This window comes from Cucurbita maxima, unplaced genomic scaffold (genome assembly GCF_002738345.1).
Source record: "Cucurbita maxima cultivar Rimu unplaced genomic scaffold, Cmax_1.0 Cma_Scf00029, whole genome shotgun sequence".
NCBI lineage: Eukaryota > Viridiplantae > Streptophyta > Magnoliopsida > Cucurbitales > Cucurbitaceae > Cucurbita > Cucurbita maxima.
In genome coordinates, this window is record NW_019272045.1 from 403,500 (window position 1) to 428,453 (window position 24,954).

Consider the following 24,954-nt stretch of genomic DNA (forward strand, 5'->3'; position numbering starts at 1 on the left):
TTTAGTCATCTAGCTTAGAAAGGCCAACAATTAGAAGTGGGTTCAGACTTTATAAAAGAAATCAGATCGATTTTGTTTCATTAAGATTATTTGAAAAAAAATATTTTTGAGTTTGATCAAGTTCTAAAAATGTTGTTAATGGGTCAAAACTTTAAAAAAACAAATAAAAAAAAATAAGGCTACAAGCTTTATGTAAAATTAAATTTAATTAAAAAATATATTGAAATAAAAAATTGTGGGGTTTGCAATTTTTTTTTTCTCAAAAAAAGATATAACTCATAATTATCTCGTTCATTAATTTCTTGAAATAAAATGATTGAATTAAATTGTTCTACTTTCTACATTTTGGCACAAATTTAAAACAAATGGTTTAACCTGTATTGGGGTGTTAGATTTTTCTGAACCAATTTTGTATACATGGTCCCGTTAGTTGAGGGATTTTTTTGACCCAATTTTGTATTGGAATATACATGGTCCAAGTTGGGTCGAGAGATTTTTTTGATCCAATTTTGTATCGGGTATACATGTTCCAAGTTGGGTTGAGGGATTTCTTTTGACCAAAATTTTGTATCAAGGGGTACATAGTCCAAGTTGAGTTGAGAGATTTTTTATTACCCAACTCAAAAGTTCGAGTTGATTAGTAACACAGAACAAACTATCGAGTTGATTGGTATCACAGAACAAACTAACAAACCTCTTAAATTATTAGATGATTCTTAGGACTAAACTTGTAATTTAATTTCTTATTTTGAACTCGAGTGAAGTGTTTTAGGAGGCATTTACAATAGAAAAGGCAAAAGAGAAGCAACTCTCACCACATAGACTTGAAGATTTTCAAGTAGACATTCGAGGGGTCAATGAGATGAATTTGATATATACTTCGACATAATAAAACGTTCTTTTTGTCAAATTAAATAAAGCACTCTGTGAATATACTTCTAAAAATTTCATAACAAATGTGTTTTTCTCCAAAAGCCATCTCAAACTTGGGGTCGATCCGAGAACAAATGCACACATAAAACTGAGAATAAGATAAATAGTGATATTATTGAGCAAAATGAGATGCAAAACAGTTGTAGGTTGCAGACCACAAGAGAGGAGGTTGGCTATACTTTACAACATATAACTTGAAATACAAGCATACAAAGTAGTATTCATATATCTTAGTTGGACATGGTGGCTGCTAATCTGAGTGATGCATATTATGAAAAATGAATCAGCATCGTTGGTATTCAAGCAATAATAATAATGCCTGTTGGATACAAAGAAAATTGTACCAATTAAGCAACTTGTACTAATCAGCTTACGGTCGTCTACCTTCCCTACTCCGAACGAGATCGAACGAGATCGGCGTAGCAGCTTTGTATTCGATAAGGTAATCAAATTATTGACTGTACTTTGGAGTGAACATCCATCCTATAATTACAAACCAAGAGGATAATTGTCTTTGTAGCCAAAGGATTAGCAATCACTTCTAAGTTATTCCAACATTTACTGACCAAGGAAACCTTATTCTCAAAAATCCTCTTTGTTCATCTCAATTCATTAATAAAAGGATAATTTTAGGATAATTTTAGGGTTTACACAAATCAGCTCCTAAAATAGTTAACAAATACTCTATTAGTTCAGGTTAACTTTATTTTAAAGGTGTTAAACATTATAATTTCTCAGCAAAGATCTCACATCGGTTGAAGAGGAAAACAGAACATTCTTTATAAGGGTGTAGACACCTCTTCCTAACAGACAAGTTTTAAAAAACCTGAAAAAAAGCCCAAAAAAAAAAGTTCAAAGAGGACAATATCTACTAGCGGTGGGCTTGGGCTATTACATATAACCTCGCACAGTTTTTTTTTTTGTCCTTTCTTTCTAACAAATGGGTATAATATATAGTGTGTATAATTACAAATCTTTTCTTAACAAGATTCAAAGTTTTTATTGAGTAATGAAAAGGAATAAGAATGATCGAGAAGACAATATGAATCACAAGATTAGTTTAACCACCAGACTCGAGTGCAAAAGAGTCGAGATTTTCGTATAAAAAATTATAAAGGAAACGAACCTTTTTTGTTTAATCCCTTTCGATGATTAAATCATTTTATCATGTGAGATCATGTTGTGGGCCTGGTCATTGTAGATAAGCCGCGTCCAGTTGGAACAACACCTTGAAAATCTTGATCTGATCCTTCCTCTTCAAAAGAAACTGCAACCACAACATGAAATAACACTTGAAGCTAAGGTTGGCACCAGCAGAGAGCCCAGTGTAACGTTAACCTATTGTAGAATACAAACCTCTCTACAAACTTAAGTTGATGTTCATATGAAACTAAGGATTAATTTGTAATCTACACAGACAATGTCCTATCAATTAATCATAAAGATGAAACACTGTAATACGAAACTCCTCACCGATACTTTCTTCCCCAGCTTGAGCTCCAGCTACACCAATACATGTATACAAAGAATCGGCGTCCACTTTCAACTGATCATAAGCAATGTATACGTCATCAATGGTGGCAGCTTCATACAACGACGTAAGATCTTTGATGCATGATAGGTCCTGCCCCACAGTCAAAAGAGAAGAGACAGGTGAGACATCCAAAAATGAAGACAGTGGCAACATAATGTGAAATCCTTGTATGTGACCTTTCTCTGTTTCCAAGGCAAAAGCATAGGAGCAAATATAGAGAAGTACAAGCACATTAGTTCTACCTTCCGTGGAACAGAAGATGCTTGCAGATGAGCCAATAGGCCAAGCCAATAAGCATTCGACTTTATTTCTGCTTCATGTCTCATAAGAAGAGTACGTTTTGCCTACAGTTGCAGAAACATTATTTCAACCATTGGCTAAGAATGAAATGGTCTACAAACTCCAAGTACAGAACCGCACGAGAAAGAATTTGTACCCGTATATGCTATATATATATATATATATATATTTTGATAAAAGACAATTTCATTGATGATTAAAATTTACAAAAGCGATGTATAATCCATGGTGTTTACAAAAGACCTTCCCAATTAGCAATGAGGGAGGTATAACAATAGGAAGTAAAAATATTAGACAGTTTACACCAAGATATAGCTTGGTAAACAATATTGCCGAAAAGTTGTGTAGGTACATGTTTTTTCTGTACCTGTGTATGCTATAGTACATATGTAAAAAGAAGAAGGGTAGGGAGCGATAAACTAATTTTAGTTTTAAATGGAAAATCATTAAACACTAGTAGAGGTTTTCTACTGGTTTTATGAAAAATATCAAAGGGGAACTAATGAAGTTTTATTAACCAGTACTATCTGAGCTGGTAATTTAACACTTTACCCTGTCCAATTCTCTTTGGCTAATTTTGTTGCCATGTAAACCTCTCAGAACGTTTTTGCATGCATCAACAGCTTTGTACACCTGAATAGAGTTCTATCAGTGAAGGATAAAAAGAAACAAGAACTTAACAAGGACATTTATGAAAATTAAGTTCAAACCTTGGCTGGAGTTGATGTTACAGATATAACATACCATCCAAGCTTAAGCCTATCGAACAGGCTCAATTCGAAGGATACGTCATATGTCAATCCAAGAGAATCCCGGACATTTGTGAAAAGCCTGGAATTTATAATCTCAGCCAAAAGCCCCATAGTAATCCCGAAAAAGAGTGGATGACTACGAAGTTTTCTCTGCAAACCCTTCTCAATATCATTATCAGATTCGTCACTCTCTGGTGTTAAAGAAAAAGAATCCATCATAAGCTATATCAGAAAATCAGGGTATGACACGAGTCGATATATACTTTTTGGCAGAAAACTCACCGTCTGTTCTTGAAATCTGACTAACTGATTCTAACAACTCTACACCCTCAACTGTAACGCCCCAACGGTTGGGCGCAGGACCTGAAATATAAGCGCATGCTCTTTCATCTGTATCCTTTAAAAATACCTGTTTAAATATGGTAATGAGTAACTTGCTATCAGAAACATAAGAGAGATCGTAATGATCTGAAACACAATATCTTATATTGATCTCAGAAAGCATGCAACTGCAAAATAAAATGAAAAATCAACGAGTTTTTAGTGTAGATCAGAAAATATCCTTTATAAGAAACAAATGAGTGGAATAATTTCACTTGAAAATGAATTTTGCACATAAAGTAAGAATATTACTCAATATAGGGAGAGGGGAAAAACCTTCCAAAAATAAACTGAGCAGTTTTAACAAATCAAACGTTCGTCTCACCTGCTGAAATTGTAACTCAGATGGAGATGGTCGAAACACAATGGGAACAGAGGCGGGTGCTAGCTCACAAGGTGTTTTTGCTGTGACTGTACCAAGATAATCTAGAATACAAGACTCAATTTCTTCCTCTGAAAAGTCCCCAACAACACTTACCTAAAAAACGGGAAGATTCCGTGATAATATATCAGGAATTATTGTTCAAACATGTAACTTCTCAAAAACTAACAGATTGCCATTTTGTCCGTCTAAGAACGTAAAACGCTTATATTTTTGGATTATTTTTGCCTCTTTGTACTCTATAACGTTATACTTGTTTTAATTTCCGTTTATTAATATTAGGACATTCATTATCGTTCTCTAGTACGAATACTTCTTAATATCATTCTTATTTCTATCAAAAGGAAAAGGAGCAGACCTCCATGTTATTGCCTACAAATTGATTCATCACTGCATCCTTCACGGTTTGCAATGTTAAATTCTGCAGTGATTTTGGGGAAGGCTCAACAAACCGCTCATCTCCATTCAGCATAGCTAACATGAGTTTGTGAGCAGTAGATCGTTCCAGGCTTTTAGGAATAGACCAGTAATATGACATATATAACTGCTTTGCTCGATCAAAAGCATCCTCCAGCCAGACGCTATGCTGCAAATAAGTAATTGCCATGACTTCAAGTAGTAAAACGTACAAATATTTATTCAGAGAAACAATTTGAATTAAACCTTGAATGATTGTAGGGAAATATCAAGTTTTTAAGGTTTCTAAGTAAAATTCTATCTAGATGAACCTTCATCCTTGTTAGTTAATTTAAAGAAAAATAGGAAACTTCCTAAAAAAAAGGTTAATTTACAGAGGACTTCTTGTCTATTATTGAAGGTTGAGATAAAAACATTTGAATAAAAATAAATGAAAAGATATTGGCAACAATTAAAAGTTGCAGAGCAGTTCGCTCTATAAACTATTTAATTCATACTAAAAAATTGTGTTCTAGCAATATTCATATTCATGTTCTAACTATTAATCAAACAGAGTTATATATATATATATATATATATATATATATATATATATATATATATATATATATATATATATATATATATATATATATATATATATATATATATATATATATATATATATATATATATATATATATATATATATATATATATATATATAGATTTTCCTTCTTTATTTATTTATTTATTTTATGAGAAACATGTAAGTTGTGTTTATATATGACATGACCTATCTCATACGGGCAACTATGATTTGTAGGGAAAAACAAATTAGAAAATTTGAAACCAAAACCTGCCATTTGCACATACCTCAAGAACCATGTGGAGTAGTTGGAAAGCTGCACGCATGCCATTATCTCTCAAGGTGAAACGAAATTCCATAGCAATAAATTCTTCGGTTGACTCCAGCGAACAGTTTATTAAGTGATTAACACAAAAAAGTTCTACCTACAAACATATTGAACAAACGAAGCCTTTAATAGATGATGATTATCCCGTTATGACCATATAACTCTTCATCCACAATATATTGCACCGACAACGTAAAATCTCATCCTCCCCACACATTGATTGTCCCGTTATGTCTATATAACTCCACAAACAGCTAGATATAATCCACTATGGGACAAGTTTTATCGTTTCAATAGGAAGTTCATTGCTTCATTGAATTTTTCCTCAGTTTTAAGTGCAAAGAACCAGTTGGATGGGTGAGTGAGAGGAATGTGAGGATTCAAATACAATACCTGCTCCCTTGAAAAACTTCCTACACGACCTCCCTCACTGAGAGTTCGAACACCGACCACAACGGCTCCTTGTAAGTCGGGGCTTTCAGCTGCTCGTCCCCCACCAACAATAAGCCGCATCACGCCTGACTTGTTTTCACTTTTTGAAATCTGCATGTACAATGGTATAAATGGTTAAAGAAGTTGACAAATAACAACCACCCATGCAAACATTTTTTCCAGAGCTACCCACGATTGTTTAAGAAACCATCCCTTGAACAATCGGTATTCTTTGCCCTGGGGTTTGAAAAATATGAAATTTAACTAGACATTTTAAACATCAGTTTAAATTATACGTCTCACAAAGACTCATGACAGTTATCTACAAACATGTTTTGAGCATATATAATAGTAAAAGAATTAATTAAAATTGCACTTCTAGACACCCAGAAACTGGGAAGATAGAACTAAAAAGACAAGAAAGTTTCCAATCTAGCATTGAAAAAATAATAGAATTTTTTTGAACATGTTTGTCAAATGGACCATGGAGAAACCAAAGGCTGAACTTTCACCCAGACCGTGGGCATGTCTTCCTCTCTTCAATAATAATACTGTTCCTCTCCATTCAGATGCACCAAATGAAAGCCATATATGAAGTTACCTTCTTTAGAAAGTGATCAAAACAATGAGGTTTTCATCCAAATAAATGACAAATATTCCTTACAACATCAGAAGAAACACGGTATAAGAACAAATGTTGATCATGCCTCTCATTTGATTCGACAATAGAACACATTTGTGATAGCAAACAAAAACCCAGGAACCTCCTTGTGACATGTCTCTTATTGAAACTTTTCTAGAGCCACAGCCTGATCAATAACTTTCTTAGCAAGCTAGTAAATCCTTTGAATTGTTATCTAACCAGATAGTTAACATTGATAACACGTGTGAGAAGGATCCAATGATGGTCCCATAATACAGCTCAGTTAAGCTGGCAATAAAATTCAGTCAAACAGATAGATGGATCTAAGCAAAATTTATGAAATGTACAGAGCAATTTACATCCCACCCAGCATAAAGTGAAGTCTAACCTCACTATGTCATTGATCCTATAAATTATACCTTATAATTCACAGGAATTCCATTTGACAGACGGCACTGAGTGATCCCTGTTTCCTTATCATGAAACTTGGTGACATTAGTCTCTGGGTTTGAAGGAATAAACGATGGCTTGTGTTGCATCCTTAACTCAGCTATCTGTGATGATGATATCAACTCTTTTGGCACCTCAAGCTGCAGAAGTATATATAATTTCATTCCAACAAAAAACGATAAGACAACATTCAGATATATTATACTAAAGTGTAAAAGAAAAAGAGAGTATAAGAGAACAGGATACTTCTGGCTCAGCTTCAATAGGTTCCTCCAATCCTGCCTCAATAGCAGTAATTATCTCACTTGCAGTTAACTTAAACTCTGTTTCACCCAACCCATCAATATGTGCTTTCTTCGGAACACATGCAACAATAGCTGCAGGAAGGGGTGAGGTAGGCTTTCCATAATCAGAGATGAACTCCAACACTTCAGCACCAATCGAATTCACCTAAAATAAAATTTAAAAAAAATTGAAAATCAATGAATGTGTAATACAGTTTGTAAGAAACTGCTAATAATCTATAGCAAAAGTAGGTGATATGGCAGGCCAATAACAGCTTCAATGCATGGAGAGAATTAGAGAATTTTTTTTAAATGCACTCCTACAGCTAATTCTCAAAGTGTCATAAATATAATTGAGCATCTCAGTGTGCGCTGTTATGTGCTTTATCCATCAATATTTTTTAGTTAATAACAGTACACTTATGATGTATTCAATATTCAAAAATATATACTAAGAAACAGGGTTCAGGATAAGGCAGCCACCATCTGAAAGGATAGGAGGATGAATCATAAAGTAACATCCTTTAATTGAATACAAATTGCAAAGCGTACATGTCATCTCTTTTAGCCTCTGGACAGAATCAAATCTCCCTCTCTATTTTCACATCAATACAAATTCCTTCGTGCTCTTTAAGTTTTGAGAAGTAAAAATTTAAGAAAATGATAAAAGAGGAAGAGAATTGTCCAACTACCAACTTACTCATACAGAAAGTATCATTCAGTAAATTATTTATAGAAGATGACTGTGTCTCCTCAATACCCTAACTTATTTCTTAAATGATACAATTTCAAGAGAAAATACAACCATATTACGAGAAATTATCAGTGCCAACAATTGAAAAAGCGGCTTACATCAAAGAAACAAACATAATCGGACTCTCTTATATGTCACTTTTTCTTCTCAAAGACAACTATTCTTCTATAACAAGCAACTGCGAAATTATCTTCAGAATATAATTATAAAAAAGTGTACCTCTTCAAGAGTAACTGTTCCAGCAACGGCAACCAAACTTTCATGACCTTGTCTTTGGTCCATAACCGTATGCCCAAGTGCATCACTTTCCATTATAAAATCCAAATTATCAACAGATGACACGTTATCAATCATTGCTGCAAGGTGTTCACTGTCTTTTAGAAGTGCATCCATATAGCGAGTCAGTTCACCCTTGGTGACACCAAACTCTTTAAGTCTCCGTACCTGCAGCACATGAAACACCAAATTATAGGTTCAGCAGTCAAAGTGCCATTGGACTTGGTGTGTGTTGCTCTGAGAAGGTAGAATAGTGTATGTTTGAAGCTCTTAATGGTTGGTTGCTAAAAGAGAAGGCTAGATTTTTGTGGAGATGCGTTGCTCAGGCGTATCTTAGGGAGGTTTGGAAGGAAAGAGTAGGAGAATCTTTGAAGACAAGGTCGAATTCTTTTGTGGTGTTTAGAAATACTGTACAACTTATCTTTATGGTGTGTTAGAAACAGGAAACTCAGCTCCTCTATAATTGGGAGGCTGTGCTTCATTGGTTTTCGAGGGAGGGGGTTCCTTGCCCCTTTGCCCTTGCACTGTTTGTTCTGCTTTTGTTCAATGAAGGTGTTTCTTATAAAAAAAAAATATTTACTTCATGAGCGTCAACCAGTATCCTTCTTTCTTCTTCCCTCTCCTTTCCAAATAACAGATGTAAATTCTTTATGCCTTGGCATTTTATTAGCCTGACTTCCCTTCTTCCCCTATCTAAATGACCCGAGCTACAAATCATGATTACCAGATTCAAGTGTAGGGATTAAAAAGGCAATCAATGGGGTTGAATCATGGATTTTTTTAAAAATATATTTAGGTGAAAATTTATCCAAACCATTGGTTTGATTCAAAGTTTCTCTCACTTTTGCTTTAACTTTTATCTTTTATTGAGTTAAAATACTTTATCTATTTAATGAAAAAATATATATATATCTTTCCAATTCAAATTCCACCTTTTTTTTTTCATTGTTTTAAGTAAATACTAAGCTCATTAAAAGAATCATGAAAATCTAATTAAATCGAGTCATTACCTGGATCAACAAAACAATCAACAACAAGGATCTAGTTTATCACTTTTTCCAATTTAGGATTCAAATTGATAAAATTTAAACCATAATATCATAGTTACTCACGTAAACAAGTAAACGGGTGGGGAAAACTTCAGAAATTTTATTTTAAAGTTTAGTTTTTTGGAACGATATGGGTAAAATAAGAGATACAAACCTCTTGAACAGCAACTTTGATTGCGCTTTGCCAATTCTTGGGTTCAGCTGTTACTGTTAGAGTGGTGACAGTGCACCCTTCCCTTCCAGAATCACTATGGTCCAATTCAATGGAAGTGAATGGCGGATTTGAACTCTGAAAATTTCAATAAATTAGAAAATTTTGGAATGATAAAAAGTTTTATACTAGTCAATGAGAAAAATAGTCAACAAATAACTAATACATCACTAAAACCAAATTAGGATGCCACATGAAAGATTTATTGCGTATTCAAATAAGAAATTAAATTATGATAGACGACCAATATGAAAAACGTTTGTGACAGAATCAAACAAAAAAATGACATATAAAACTAGAAATATTGTATTCATAACAAAGACAGAATTGTTCAAACGCACCTTGTATCTTGTATTTATACGGAAATGCAATGCAGAAAGAAATATCCTCTTCATAAGAACATTTCTCAGGTCACTAAATGTCTGAACCTTATTTACTGGAACCTGCAATGAATGTCAAAAGTAGGTATTTGGCAAATATTTTATTCCCTAATCCAAAACCAAACTTCAAAAAGAGATGAAGCAAGAGTTTACTATTTTGGAAGGATGAGTCAAATATAAAAAAATAACTACTAATACAATTTGCATCTACTTCACCAACTAGGAAAGGATGAAGCAAGAGTTTACTATTTTGGAAGGAAGCTATTGCAGTTGAATAGCAAGTGGCTCACTCCTCTCCTCTCTCTCTCTCTCTCTGTGTTGTCCATGCCCCACATCTAGTCCACTCTGCTTGACATTTAACCCAACTTGGGCATTAGACAAGGGGGTTCACTTTCTCATTTCCTTTTTATTTTGCTCTCTAGTTGCCTTAGACGTTCATTATCGCATGGGGAGCAATTGGGTAAAATTGTGACTCATCTTGTTGAATTTTCATCTTTCGATCGAATCACTTGCAATTTATTGATGGTACGTTATTATTTTCAATGTTTAACCCGACCACATTAAGGAAACCATTTGAGGTTACTGAGATCTTTGAGCACACTTTAGGTTAATTTTTGGCAAGAGTGAGATTTTGAGGTATACATCAGCGATTCTGAAGTGGCTTGTTTGATAGTGAACTTCAGTTGTAGGTAAACATACCCTTATTCAAGATAATCTCTCAAGTATGCCTACTTATTACCTTTTATTGTTTAAATTACCGACTAAGGTTGCCAAAATACAAGATAAAATTACCAGATATTTCTTTTGGGAAGGTTCTAGGGAAGATAGGGGTGTCCACAACATCAATTTGGAGAAAACTCAACATTATTTCACACCTAGTATTGGTGTAAACATACTTCTTTGATCTCTAATTGATGAGTTTTTTTTTTAAACTCACCTCTTGGTGTAAGTTGCCAATAAAAAGCACACCAGTACGCTTTCCCAAAAAGACTCAAAGCTACTCTCTTCTCCTTGGAAAGTTCCAATTGGTTCTTTCATACCAAATTCTACACAAAAGGGCTGCCACAGAATTTTGCCACAAGGTCTTTGCTTTGCTTTTTGAAAGGATGACTCAAAAGAATGTGTGAGGTATTCAACCATTAGCTTGTAAAATTTCTCAAACTAGTGAATTTTCTCAAAGTTTGTAAATATTAAATTTTCTTGAGAATTTCAGTGTACTCTTTTCTTCATTAATGAACATATATATTTCCTTCTAAAAAAAATTATTTATCTTGAGAGTTCGTTAGAATGTCCTTTCCATAGACATCATGTTTACATCTCCAAAAGGGTAAATTCTTCGTGTGTGCAAATGCTTATATGTTAGTGATTAAAAAAGCTTTCAAAAAAAGAATCATGCGAGTTAAATTCAGGAGTGTAAATTTTAAATATATATTTAACACCACATACCTTGCAAAACATATAAATTGAGAAATTTTGAAGCAACTCATGCTGAAATATCTGTGGAGGATTTGCATTTACATTGCTCCCAGGAAGTGACCAATTGTGCTTCACAGGAGGACGAATTGCATGCCTTTCTTTCTTAATGATCTTGGATTGATCTACTGAATTTGATCTCTCGTTTGATAAACTTCCACCTAATCCTACTGAGATCTTGGGAACAAGAAAGCTAGCCATTGCACCAAATGCACTGGGATTAGGAGTAGAAACAGCTTCCTTTTCTAGACCAGTGTCGTCAAAGACAGCCTGGAAAAGATAATCGGTAAACTTGTGAACTGAGTTCTTAAAAGAATTTAATAGTCTCTATTCTCAAAAGTGTATATACATTTGAACCAAAAAAAGTTGTTCAAACCTCAATTTGGTTTACTGTCTTTGAGATGTTATCAATATCTCCAACAATGTATAAGGTTGCATTTGCAGGGAAGTACCATCGTTCATGGAACTTCCTTATTTTATCGGCATCCCACTTCTTAATCTGTTCCTCCAATCCAATTGGGAATCTTCTGCTCAGCTTGTTTTCAGAATGCAGATGTTGTAACAGCTGTACAGAAGAAATGTTTGCAAATAAAAGAGAGAGAGAGAGAGAGAGAGAGAGAGAGAGAGAGAGAGAGAGAGAAGGGCACTGATTAGCAAATATATAAACTATATTGGAACATCACCAATCTGAAATAGTTTTTCATGAACGAATGCAACTGCAATCTCACCTGACAATCAACACGATATTCTATTGTATTCATCATCTGTAGTTCAGAAAGAATCGCACGCCTCTCTTTTTCAACTCGTGAAGCAAGGAACTTTGGGTGGAAAGCTATCTGATTAGGCAAGCACAAACGAGGGATGCATATAAAGTATGTAAGACACCAATTCCCAACATTTTTATTCTAAAATTGTTTGCTCATAAGAACATATACTGAAATATAAAAACAAAAACAATACATCAAGTAGCAAAATAATATCAGAACCGAAAGCCACACTAGTGGGCACTTAGATCATTTATCGTTCATACCTCATTTAAGGCATCGAGAACAGATGGAAGTAGATCTCCATCAGAATCCTACAGCCAAAGATAATGTGGTCAATCTTCAAATAAATTGCAAGTAACAAACCTAGACACACAAATGATGCAAAGAGCAATGGAGGTATGGTGCTGTATTCTTGCCCCATCTAGTATACGGGGGAACTCTAAACAATCCACCATGATACTTTTGATTGTTCACCATGTGCACATTAATAGATTCAGTTCAGAATTATATTCTGCCAAAAGCATCTCCTAAGAATACAAGAAAAATACTTTAGAGAAACTAGCATGAGTGGATTATAATTTTGAACATGTCTCAGTAATGATTCCTAAGCACTGAAAAAATTAACACTTAAACATCAAGCGAGTTTCTCAGTGCATTGACTAGATAATACAAAGTTGCTAAAATATTTGAGCAGCTTCATTTAAAAAAAAATAATTATAAAATAAATAAATAAACATTCATGCAGCTATGTCATGCTGAGAACAAAAGATACGGTGAAATGAAGAAAATAAAAGAAACTGAATTACACAAAAGAAATGTATGTTAACTATAGAAAGTTGGGACTCATACATAAGTGGCAAATTAACGTATTACTTAATATCAGCAGCAAGAAAGAAATGATGCTGGAAACAAAACCTATTCTCTAAGAGATAAAATGTTTAACCACGTCCTCATAGAAAATTGAAAGACAAAAGATCAAGATATTATATCAGTGCATGCGAATAAAAATAGAAGAACCAACAAGAACAACCTTCGTGCTAGTTGGTGAATGGATATGAAACACAGTATGGTGGAAATCAGTGTAGGCATTAGATCGTGCGCCTGTACCCAAAAGTTTTTCACGTTTCTTACTTCCAAGGAAGGCTACATGCTCAATCATGTGTGCAATTCCTTGCTCGTCATCTTCTTCATCGATTGACCCCACATGGACTTCCATATGTGCTTCAAACCTAAATTCAAAAAGTTGTCAGGGGAGAGTTCTTCTGGTTCCCATCAATAAAAGTTCATTTGTTTAATAAGAATTGCAGAAGAACGGTTCAATTTTTTTAAACAGAGTGAGAAAGGAGGAGAGAGAATACTTAGGGAGGACAAGTAGGAAGAGAAAAAAGGACCCACAAAACCTAACTAACAAGATAAACATTAAAATTTATCCCCATCCTTACGCTAAGGTCCCATAGCTTGAATTACCAAAATTGATGAGTAATTAGAAGACGAGTTTGACAAAGATTTAACATTTATCAATCAATTATTTCTTCGAAATACAAACTGCCTACCATGCAGAACACAAAATCCATCTTATCCTCTATTTCATGAAATATTGAAAATAGATTTCATCTTTATTTCATATGACACTAGAAAATTTTCAGCAAACATATGGAAATTGTACTTTTTCTTTTCAACCAAACATTCCCACAAAACTTATCTAACTGGATTAGTCCACATACATCTCAATTCCTTTTTGGATCTTGGGCATCAAAAGTTAAAACAGTCCATCTTTGCAACAACTAGAAAAGTTGAATCACCGAGAAGACCCCATCACTTGGCAACCTAACATTCCTAAGAAGGTGAAGTTTTCTTGTGGATCTTTATGTTTGAAAGGCGTAATACATGGTGTGTTTCGAAAAGTCTTCCAAACCACCTTGCTCTCTCTGAATTGGTGTGTTTTGTGTAAGAACAGTGATGAATCCTTGATGCATCTCTTCTTTTTCTCCCCCTTTTCGACTAGTTATTCGGAGACTTCGCTTAGTTTGTTCAAGCTGGATTGGTGTTTTCCCTCCAGTGCTTTGGATGGCTTTCTTTATCTTCTGGTTGGTACTCCTTCTAAGGGTCAAGCCAACATAATTTGGCCAACGGTGTGGTAGCTCCTCTATGGAGGATGTTGTTTGAAAGGAATAGAAGGGTATTTTGAGATAAGAGTTTTTGACAGGAAAGTTTTTTGTGAACTTGCGAAATTTTTGCTTTTACAATTATATACCAGCTGAGATGCATTTTTGTATTCATTTGCTGTGTGGGGATAGCTCATCTCCCCCCATTTTTTTTAAACCCTCTTTGATAATGGAATCATATTTCTAATTTTAAAAAAAAAAAAAAAAAAGTGTTAATCTAAGCTGGTTTTTCCTGTCTAATGGTTACGATATTGGCTCTGAAAATAATTTATATGTTTAAAGCTTTTATTCGTGAATATTACTAAATCTCTACAAATGTCAAAATGTTCATAAGAGATCCACTACTCAATTGAAATGCATTTGCTAGTTAAATTATTTCTCCAGAAACCACATGGTCAATACCTGTTAGGGGGAACTTTATTCGGTAAAATAAGATATTTCAATCCATTTTTCAACTGCCCTCTATGCAACTTTGGATGGGACGGGAGTTCAGAACTAAGAAATGCCTCTAGCTCTGCTCTTCCAAACTCAGGATATGAAGCATCCAAATCTTGTTTCTCCAGAATACCATCAGGCCAGTCTGTAGTTGCTGCATGAGGCTCATCTGGACCTACAGTTCCACAAACTATACGGGCATGCTTCACCTGGATGTTGCATAAAAGTACAGAGACGAGAAATATAAGAATATATGGACTATCAAGTAAATAGAAAATAATAATAACCGGAAATTTTGTTATATTTTAATATAGGTTAAATATAAACATATACCTAGTATTTTCATTTTTCAATTTCTTCCCTAAGGTTCTAAAAGCTTCAATTGCACTGGTTGTGCCATTGTAGTATAGGGTTATAGTAACCAAATATGGTCACCATCCAAATGGGTGATTTGTGGGGCTATAGCACTTCAAGAATCTTGAGGGTTTTTCGCCCAAATTCCCTTCCTTTCTTCATAGTGAATTTCATACCAGAGTTTGAGATTATTGAAATACTGCCTAGATAAAGAGGTGGCAAGGAGAAAAAAAGAGATACTTTTTCCACAAAGGAACTATGTGTTTGAATTGTTATCAAAGATGGAAAAGTTGGGGTCTAAGTCATGTAGTACTCCAATGACGCCTAATTAGCAACTCACAAAAGATCAATAATTACTCAAATATCCTAAGAGATACAAGAGATTAGTTAGAAAGCTAGACTGTCTAATTGAGACTCAAGCAACATAGCTTTTCTAGAGAGTATCATGAGTCAGGGCACACCTTCCGCGGATAATTGGCCAGAGTAGAATGATTTTGTGTCATTTGAAAGTTTCTCCTACTTCCTAGACATGAAATCTTATATAAAATCATGGTCATACTAAAATTGAATTTTTGATAGATGTTGACTCAAAAAGGATCTAAGGTAGAAAGAAGACCAACATCTAATCTAGCATATGAACCATAAAAAAAAAGATACTGATTAAACCAATTAAAAGTATACAAATTATAATACTAGGTACAGAACCTATCATCCAAAGAGGAATATATTCTCATTGGGGGTAATTTAGTTTAGTGGAAGAGTAGGAAACAAAATGTGATCTCATGCTCAAGTAATGAATTATAACATAGAGCAGTTGCGTAGTCAGTGTGTGAAACAATATGCATATATATATTAACTCCTAACTGAGTGAGCTTTGGCATCATATGTAGCTTTGGTACCACATGCACATTAGTGCATCTCATTGTTTGAAAATAGTTTTCAACCAGCAATAGACATACCTCAACTAGAACCTGTCAAACGCTAAAGATTAGTACATCGTGTTGTATGTAAACAGCTTCGCTTTTTTTTCTTTTCTTTTTTTTTTTTTTGTTTTTGTCTTTGTTGTAAGTAATTTAACATTTTTTTAAAAGAAAATTTTGGATTTCCTTGTCCACCAACATATACGGCTCAAGTGGATGAACAATAGTATTGAGTTTTTCTCTCAAATCTCTTGAAGACTAAGTTACCTAGAGTGCTCTCCATAAGCTCCTAAGATTGCAAAGGAGTATTTCTACTCTTTCCCCTTTCTATGGTCTCTAAAATGATTTGTTTATAATATATATATTTACATTAAGGAGATCATGAGACTTGTACGATTAAATGAAAGATAACAAAGACAGATTTACAGAAGAATTTCATACAAAATATATTAAGCAGATGGATCCCACAACGCAAAAAAAATTTTAAAAAAAAAATACAAAAAAGGAATAAGCTTAATGATCAAACAGAGAGAAACGATGGGAACTTACAACTTTAACACCACATTCATTCTTGGATAACTGAAACGCAGACTTGTCAAAAATGAATCTAGGAGTGGGAGTGAATCTTTTAATACCGGGACCTCTACGTTTTTGGTTAAGAAAGCAAGAGATGCAATTAGTAGTCTCCGAAGTTCCACTCCCACGTTCCCCAATCTTATAAGCATGTGGCCTTCGAGCATTATCCTTGTTTCTTCTAAACTTGTATCTACCAATACCATCGTCATGAGAGTACCTTCCAAACCAAAGAGGAAATAATTAACAAAGCTATTCGTTGATATAAATATAAGCACTCAACAAAACCATACCTCGATCAAGGAAAGGGAAAATGGAGGATAAACAAGAGAATGGTAAGACTAATTTATACTACCTTTGTTAAAGGTAGGAAAGGAAAGTAAGAAACAAGTAAAAAAAAAAAAAAAAAAAAAAAAACTTTCATCCAAGAGAATATTAGGAAAAAAAAAATACAATGTGTTTGCTAGTTCAACATGACTCTCCACAATGGTATGATATTGTCCACTTTGAGTATAAGCTCTCATGGCTTTGCTTTGGGCTTCCCCAAAAGGCCTCATACCAATGGAGATAGTATTTCTTGATTATAAACCCATGATCATTCCCTAAATTAGCCAATGTGAGACTTTCATCCAACATCTCCCCTCGAACAAAGTACGTCTCCCCTTAATCGAGGCTCAACTCCTTTTCTTTTGGAGTCTTAGTCATTTTTTACTATGCCTTCGAGGCTCACAATACTTTGGTTTGACATTTGAGGATTCTATTGACATGGCTAAGTTTAGGGCATGACTCTAATACCATGTTAGTTAAACACGAATCTCCACAATGGTATGATATTGTCCACTTTGAGTATGAGCTCTCGTGGCTTTACTTTGGGCTTCCACAAAAGGCCTCATACCAATGGAGATAGTATTCCTTGATTATAAACCCATAATCATTCCCTAAATTAGCCAATGTGGGACTTTCATCCAAACATTTTTCTATTAAAAGAGAACACTTTTGAAAAGTTGCATTACAATATAAAAAAAAAAAAAAAAAACGGATTTAAGATATAGCCAAACAATGACTAAAACAGCATCAAAAGCAAATGTTTTAACAATTTATGAGAATACCTTATTCTTTTGGATTAGACCCATTTTTTGTTGGTTTGTCAGGTTCGATTTAGCTCCTTTTTGGGTTGTTTTATAGACCCCTTTTATAGGTTATTTTATATTTTTTCATTTTTCTTGATGAAAACTCAGTTTCTTGATAAAAACAAAATTTTTAAAAAAAAAATTACAAGAAGGCCGCCCAAATATAAGTATCTATATTAATTAATTTTCTTATGCAATGAATAAAGCCTTCATTCAAGTCTCTAATTTAACTGTGATTCATTTCATACCAACACACTATTGATAGATTTCTTACTTTAAACGATTCTCCAAACCAAGGGATTCTACCACATTTCTTATCATCCCATATTTTAACCTCATTGGAAACTCACCCACCGTTTCCGACCTTCAACTCTACAAAATTTTCCAGCTCCTACTCAGGGACATGCAAACCATTGAAGATGGTCCTTGGGGTGAAAAGCTTGAACCAAATAACAATCCCCAAGCTTCTGTTCTTCAACAACCAAAGTATTTAGCTATTGGAAAATCGTCTTCGGTCAACACAACCCCTAATACGTGCGATAGCTCTAACTCATGGGAACAGAAGGAAGAGGAAAGAGTTTGAAGAAATTTTGTTGATAACAAAGACCCCCTACGGATCATGCACTAGATCCATCCGGCCCAGAATCCAATGAACCGATGGTTAATCCTCTTTTTTCGGTGATTGGCATAGTGAAGCAGTACTTTATCAGGTTGGAAGAGAACCAAGTCACCAAAATCTCCCTCTTTCTCTCCTTGCCTGCGCCCTAACTCTTTGATGCTAGTGGATCAAAGCATTCAAGATTTCTGGTAAATAGATCATGACTGGCTGGTTACTACAATGCTAGAGAAACTTAAATAGTACGGAGGCAGAGGAGCAGTATCCCTTCAATCCTGCTGGGGGAATTCAACACTTCAAGTGGCTTACAGAAATCACTTTCACTTGGCCTAAATCAAGAGAAAGCCATAACTACATAATTCATTGAACAAAGTGCAACAAGAGGAAGAAAGAGAATCCAAGTATTAGTTCATCCAAATTAGAGAAGGAATCCTGAAATGTTCATTTAAGTCCTAATGCTCATTCAAATCAGAGTAGGAATCCTGAAAAATTCGAACCATAATCTCCAAAAATGGAAAACCCATAACAACATTTATGATTTCTCCGAAGAACTTCAGCTTTGCCTTCAAAAAAATTACCGCAAAAAACATCCCACCTAATACCAAACGAATTGAAAAGGAGCTCCCATCACTTAGCCTCAAAGTCACACTACAACTTCTATATATTTATTCATTTTTCCATGAACAGAATTCCAAAAACTAGATTCCTCCATAGGCGAGACAATGACCAAACTAGATATTCAAGGAAGAGAGCAATTAGAGTACAGCTCAAATTAAAGGGGATTATAAAAATAAAAAGTAAAAAAAACACCCAAGTCATGCCCAGATGAATAATTTACAGAAAACCATGACAACAAACAACACAATTCTTGACGGGAAACTAAAATTCACCTCCTCAAAGGGACAACGAAACGAGACTCGACATCGAATCGAGCGAGATTAGAGCAAATAGAGCGGGAAGGGAGCTGCACCGAGTTCGCCCGCCTATTGGGAGTACCTGGGTCTCTTAGACTCAACAACGGCCGCCGTTGCGTCAAATTAGAAACAGTAGAAGAGCTTGCAACGGCCATGGCAGGCAAAAAACCAAGAGTAATGGAAGAAACAGAGCTCGCAGAGAGCAGATAAAAACACAGCAGCACGAGAAACAGCAATGAAAATCAGACGACGAAGCGTTTGGGGATAGAGTTTCCGGTTCAGTTGAACCGTTTTCTCTTCTCGAACCGGAAAATAGAGAGAAGCGATTGGTTGCAAATCTCTCAATTTTATTTATTTAATTTTTTTTTTAGATTTTGTCTTTCTTTATATGAACCACAATTTTGGATTGGAGGAAGTTTTTTTTTTTTTTTTTAATTATTATTATTATTTTGCTTTTTAAATTAAATTTTCCATTTTATAAATTTTATTTGGGGGAGAATTCACATTCTACTCTTCAGGCGATCAGGAAGATTTCTATACCTTTATAAGGTTGATTTGTTCTCCTTCCCAACTAAGGTGGGAGGTTACAATCCACCCCCTTCAGTGCCTAGGGTCCAGCGTTCTCCTTCTCAACTAAGGTGGGAGGTTACAATCCACCCCCTTTCAGTGCCTAGCGTCCTCGCTGGCACTCGTTCCTTTCTCCAATCGACGTGAGACCCACACCAAATCTACCCCCATTGAGGCCAGCATCCTTACTGGCACACCACCTCGTGTCGACCCCTTTTGTGGAACAGCGAGAAAGCTATCTGACACCATTTGTACCACCAAATCCACCCCCATTGGGGCCCAGCATCCTTACTGGCACACCACCTCGTGTCTACCCCTTTCAGGGAACAGTGAGAAAGTTGGCACATCGTTCGATGTCTGGCTCTAACCCAAATCCACAGTTAGCTGATATTGTCCTCTTTGAACTTTCCCTTTTGGGCTTCCCCTCAAGGCTTTAAAATACATCTGTTGCGAAGGTTTTCATACCCTTATAAACAGTGATTTGTTCTCCTCTCCCAACGCACATGAGACATCACAACCTTACAAACATAAAATTAACGGTTCAAATGTACCACTTAGACTCACAATTGTCGGTTCTTTATATTTAAAATTGATATTATCCAACTTATATATTATTACAACCATTTATAATTATTTTTTAAATCACTGGATTATTACAATATTATTGCAAATAATATTTTTAATGTTATATATCATACATGTACATTTTCATCCTTTATTTTTTTTTTAAAAAAAATTAATGATAATTTCAGAGTTTATTTTAAATTTTTTTTATTTAAAATTAGAAAAGCAAGAACATAATTATGTTTGTTTTTTAAATGAAAAATAAAGAACAAAAAAACAATAACAAAACATAGTTATGTTTTTCTTTATTTAAAAACAAGAAACAAACAAGTCTTAGAATAATAGATTTAAAAACTCTTAATTTTATATTGAATTAAGTAAACTTAAAAAAAATGTTTAATCTGTTTATTAAATCTTTAATATATTCAATATTTTTGAAAAAATTAAATTATTTATACATAGAATTGTGTTTGTTTGTTAAGTTCTCAAATTTTCAAATATGCTAGTCAATTTTATGCTCTTTAACGATAGTTTATAGAGATTAACGATGCATGTATTCTGTTGAACACAATTCTTCGTGAGAAACATACACACTTTTTATTAAGACCAATCGAGAAGATATTATAAGACATAGAAAACTACACACTCTGTGCTTTGTTTTTGTTGGGATGATAATCAGATAGGGTGGAAGGGTATTTATACTCTAGCCTAAGCAATCAATAGGCTCGTATAATTATTGGGCTTGACTCTATTGGAATAGTGATGATATTTTAACATATTCGACACGAAAATTTCTCGAATAAGCATGATTCCTAACAATACCTGCAAAATAACAAATCAACACATCAATATGATGCTTGCATAATGCACTCTAATGCCTAATTAGGCTAAGGTTTGTATTAGCATATCAAGAATTGAGTTTCCTAACGTAGCTAGCACGTAAGTTTTTTTCTCTTTTGTTGATTGACTTAAGATCTTCACCTTAGAAACTCCTCGTAAAGCAACAGGTGCCCATTATACTGTTGCTTTGAGGGCACAAGACTCTTATGAAGCCGACTGTGGATTGAAGCTTTTTCCACCATGAAAGATAAGGCACTAATGTTTCTCTTAAAAGGAAAAAGAGAGATCAATCGTACCCTTTTCTAGACCGTCTCCTAAAGCACCTACTTAACCCGCCTATGCTTTCGGAGCCCCCCATTCATTCAATAACTTGCTTGTGATTGCAGCCATTCCCCGAAAAGGGAGAGAGGAGGGACTCGTCTACTCTTGTTTATGGGACGAACCAAACCATCAGAAAGAGAAAGCCTTTCAGAGAAAGTTTTGTCACTGTTAAAATCGAGAGAGAAGTCTCTAAAACCTCTATGGTCTGGACTTTCACTCACGTCGTCACGTCGTCTGTCCTGGAGACTATTACGCTGAGAACTTGATTACACTTCCTAATAACTCCACCTCTTCTCATTACCTACACACAAAGCCATTTTCCACATGTCGACTAAGGAAGGAAAGGACGAGGAGTTACTAAGTGGTTCGACAAATATGCCTACATTCACTGTAAGGAGCTGCTAGAGCTTTTTATTGACCACAGAATCGATCACAATTATACATCATCTTGAGGTAAAGGGAAGGCGAGTACAGATATATTACATTGTACTCTTATAACACAAAATGGGTAATCTATTTGAGTCGATGTTTAAATGTATTTGTGATACACTAATTCAATTAAGGGATGATTTATTTTGGTTGTGGTAAGCCAATTAACTTCTGGGATGGTGTTTGGTTGTGTCACTCTCCTTAAAGATGCCTGCTGCCATTTCTATCAATCCACAAAGTTCTCATGATCTCATGATAGGCTACCTTCAAAATGAAAGACAAAAAAAGGGTTTATCTCCCTATTCAACTGCCCTATTTTCTTTGTTTATAGATAATAATTTTTCAAACAAGAAAGATTAAAATGGTTAAGGTAAATTAAAGTAGGAAAATAATAACAATATTCTGGAAAACTGTTCAACGAACTTATTCTAAAGAATGAAAGAGAGATAAGAAACAAGTGTTGGGAATCACGACTCTCCACAATAGTATGAGATATTGTCCACTTTGAGCATAAGCTTTCATCGTTTTGCTTTGGACTTCCCCAAAAGGGTTCATACCAATAGAGATGTATTTCTTACTTATAAACCCATGATCATTTCCTAAATTAGACAATGTGGGACTCCCTCTCAACAATCCTCAACAATCTTCCCCTCGAACAAAGTACACTATAGAGCCTCCCCCGAGGCCTATGGAGCCCTCAAACAACCTCCCCTTAATCGAGGCCCGACTCCTTCTCTGGAGTTCTTGAACATAGTACACCCTTTATTCTATACTTGAGCCACTTTTAACTACACCTTCGAGACTCACGACTTCTTTGTTTGACATTTGAGGATTCTATTGACATGACTAAGTTAAGGGAATGACTCTGATACCATGTTAGAAATCATGACTCTCCATAATAGTATGATATTGTTCACTTTGAGCATAAGCTCTCATGGCTTTGCTTTGGGCTTCCCCAAAATGCCTTATACCAATGGAGATGTATTTCTTACTTATAAACTCATTATCATTCCCTAAATTAGCCAACGTGAGACTCTCTCCCAACAATCTTCAACAACAAGAGCCTATAAAACTACGTTCCATAATACATGAACATCACATTCCCAACCATGAAGCTCTTCCCAAGTTAATGGTGAAAAGAAGTATTTTAATCAAATGAGAGAACGGTAGGCGTATGAAAAGGAGATTAACCTGGATAGTTATTGCACAAAGCAAGAGCCTGGACCCCAAGGAGCAGATCTGCCAAGTCCTGATACCGGAGCAGCCTCGATCCCTCTCTGGTTCAGCAAACACCTGAAGTGCGCCAACCTTGCAAAAACTTGATTAGTGTCTTTAGCCAGATTGTCATATGGTGTCCAAAGGCGCTCTGTCACGACATGATCACCGAAGAAGGTTGAAACCAGTCAATTAATGTAGAGAAATTATGAGCGTAATCTAAGAATAGGGGGCAATGGAGCAGGGATAGTACTGTTTTTCTTCAGCTATTCAATTTGGTATTTGAGAATATGGGAATGTGAAACTACATCTTTTTGCTATGAATTACAAAGCATGACATTGCCTGAGCTTTTATAGACCGCTTAATTGAGTACCACAAGAAAAGTTTTGCATAGGGTTTAGGGAATGGGAACTATCATGCACTATGAGCTTTTATAAATTGGATATTGCAAATATTAAAAAATGATTTCATAATGCAAAGTCGTAGATATCAATGTTTTTTATACGAGTATAATAAACTAGGTGAGATAGTTTTCTAATAAAAAGAGAGAGCACACCGCAAACAAATATTGTCCTCTTTGGGCTTTCCCTTTCGGGGTTTCCCTCAAGGCTTTAAAACGCGTTTGCTAGGAGAAGGTTTCCACACCCTTATAAAGAGTGTTTTGTTCTCCTCCCCAACCAATGTGGGACTCTCACAATCCACTACTTTCAAGGCCCAGCGTCCTCGCTAGCACTCGTTCCTTTCTCCAATCAATGTGAGACCCCTACCTAGTCCACCCCCTTCGGAGCCCAGCGTCCTTACTGACACACTGCCTTATTTCTACTCTACTTTGGGGAACAGCCTCCTCGCTAGTACATCGCCCGGTGTCTGGCTCTGATACCATTTGTAACAGCCCAAGCCCACCGCTCGCAAATATTGTCCGATTTGAACTTTCCCTTTCGAGTTTCCCCTCAAGGTTTTTAAAACGCATCTGTTAGGGAGAGGTTTCCACACCCTCCCCAACTGATGTAGGATCACACATAAATTTACAAAAATTTATGTTTTCTTTTCATTTCAAGAGTAGCTTCGTTATTTAATTTGACCTCGAAGTTAAACATCTGGAAAGTAATCACTGACTACTGAGATCTCAAAATTTCAGTTGATCAAGAACATGTTTCTCAATTTATCATGCAAAAATATTAACAAAACAACAATAACGTACCAGCAGCGGCTGCAGCACGAGGCCAAATAGTTTGCTCAATATTTGAGGCATCGACACTTTCGCCCCACATGCATACCTCCCCACCAATGACTAATTTTTGTTGTTTTGAATCAGTGATATTTTTAAGCGGCTCATTTAAATAGAACTTCTCCCAACTTGGGTCTATGTGGTCCAAGTACCAACTATCTTGGTTGCTAACAATGCATCTTAAACCAGCAGCAACAACCTTAGGAGCAACACCAATTCCCAACCTGAAAATGAAACAAACGAACATCAGGAAAAGTAAAAATATGGGATGCCTTAATTATCCATTTCAAGCGATTAACTCTTTCGTTTTTTTTTTTTTTTTTTTTTTTTTTTTTTTTTTTTTTTTTTTTTTTTTTTTTTTTTTTTTT

The 24,954-nt window shown here is 35.0% G+C and overlaps 2 protein-coding genes across 4 annotated transcripts in view; both read right to left on the reverse strand.

Moving 5' to 3' along the window:
- Window positions 1–1,022: 1,022 nt before the first annotated feature.
- LOC111465360 (stromal processing peptidase, chloroplastic-like) lies at window positions 1,023–19,664 on the reverse strand. 3 transcript variants are annotated; one of them, XM_023109691.1, is made up of 24 exons: window positions 19,398–19,664; window positions 16,738–16,981; window positions 14,882–15,123; window positions 13,345–13,543; window positions 12,578–12,625; window positions 12,276–12,383; window positions 11,924–12,112; window positions 11,521–11,817; window positions 10,036–10,137; window positions 9,638–9,772; window positions 8,378–8,602; window positions 7,367–7,570; window positions 7,090–7,260; window positions 5,989–6,138; window positions 5,555–5,692; window positions 4,641–4,868; window positions 4,226–4,378; window positions 3,802–3,928; window positions 3,478–3,710; window positions 3,320–3,400; window positions 2,710–2,811; window positions 2,407–2,557; window positions 2,062–2,200; window positions 1,023–1,420 (listed from the first exon to the last, which is right to left on the reverse strand). In XM_023109691.1, the coding sequence occupies exons 1-23, from the start codon at window positions 19,574–19,576 to the stop codon at window positions 2,109–2,111; spliced, it is 3,798 nt and encodes a 1,265-aa protein (XP_022965459.1). In that variant the 5' UTR covers window positions 19,577–19,664; the 3' UTR covers window positions 1,023–1,420; window positions 2,062–2,108. The 3 variants fall into 3 exon arrangements, with proteins under 3 accessions (XP_022965459.1, XP_022965458.1, XP_022965460.1); XM_023109690.1 differs by having other exon boundaries at window positions 1,023–1,416; window positions 2,060–2,200; window positions 19,398–19,663; XM_023109692.1 differs by lacking the exons at window positions 1,023–1,420; window positions 2,062–2,200; window positions 2,407–2,557 and adding an exon at window positions 2,615–2,631 and having other exon boundaries at window positions 2,685–2,811.
- Window positions 19,665–22,092: 2,428 nt separating this feature from the next.
- LOC111465771 (beta-hexosaminidase 3-like) overlaps window positions 22,093–24,954 on the reverse strand; it is a 10,706-nt gene continuing 7,844 nt past the window's right edge. Inside the window, exons 14-16 of the mRNA XM_023110274.1 lie at window positions 24,560–24,810; window positions 23,334–23,508; window positions 22,093–22,406 (exon numbers count right to left, since the gene is read on the reverse strand). Of these exons, the coding sequence (XP_022966042.1) occupies window positions 23,342–23,508; window positions 24,560–24,810 (418 nt within the window). The 3' untranslated portion in view covers window positions 22,093–22,406; window positions 23,334–23,341. The remainder of the gene's footprint in view (window positions 22,407–23,333; window positions 23,509–24,559; window positions 24,811–24,954) is intronic.

Excerpts from the sequence above, each read along its gene's own strand:
- LOC111465360 (XM_023109691.1), bottom strand. The coding sequence starts at position 19,576 with ATGGCCGTTGCAAGCTCTTCTACTGTTTCTAATTTGACGCAACGGCGG. Across the intron at positions 8,603-9,637 it reads TCAAAGTTGCTGTTCAAGAG|GTACGGAGACTTAAAGAGTT; the intron begins GTTTGTATCTCT and ends CATGTGCTGCAG. Across the intron at positions 2,201-2,406 it reads AGCTGGGGAAGAAAGTATCG|TTTCTTTTGAAGAGGAAGGA; the intron begins GTGAGGAGTTTC and ends TTGTGGTTGCAG.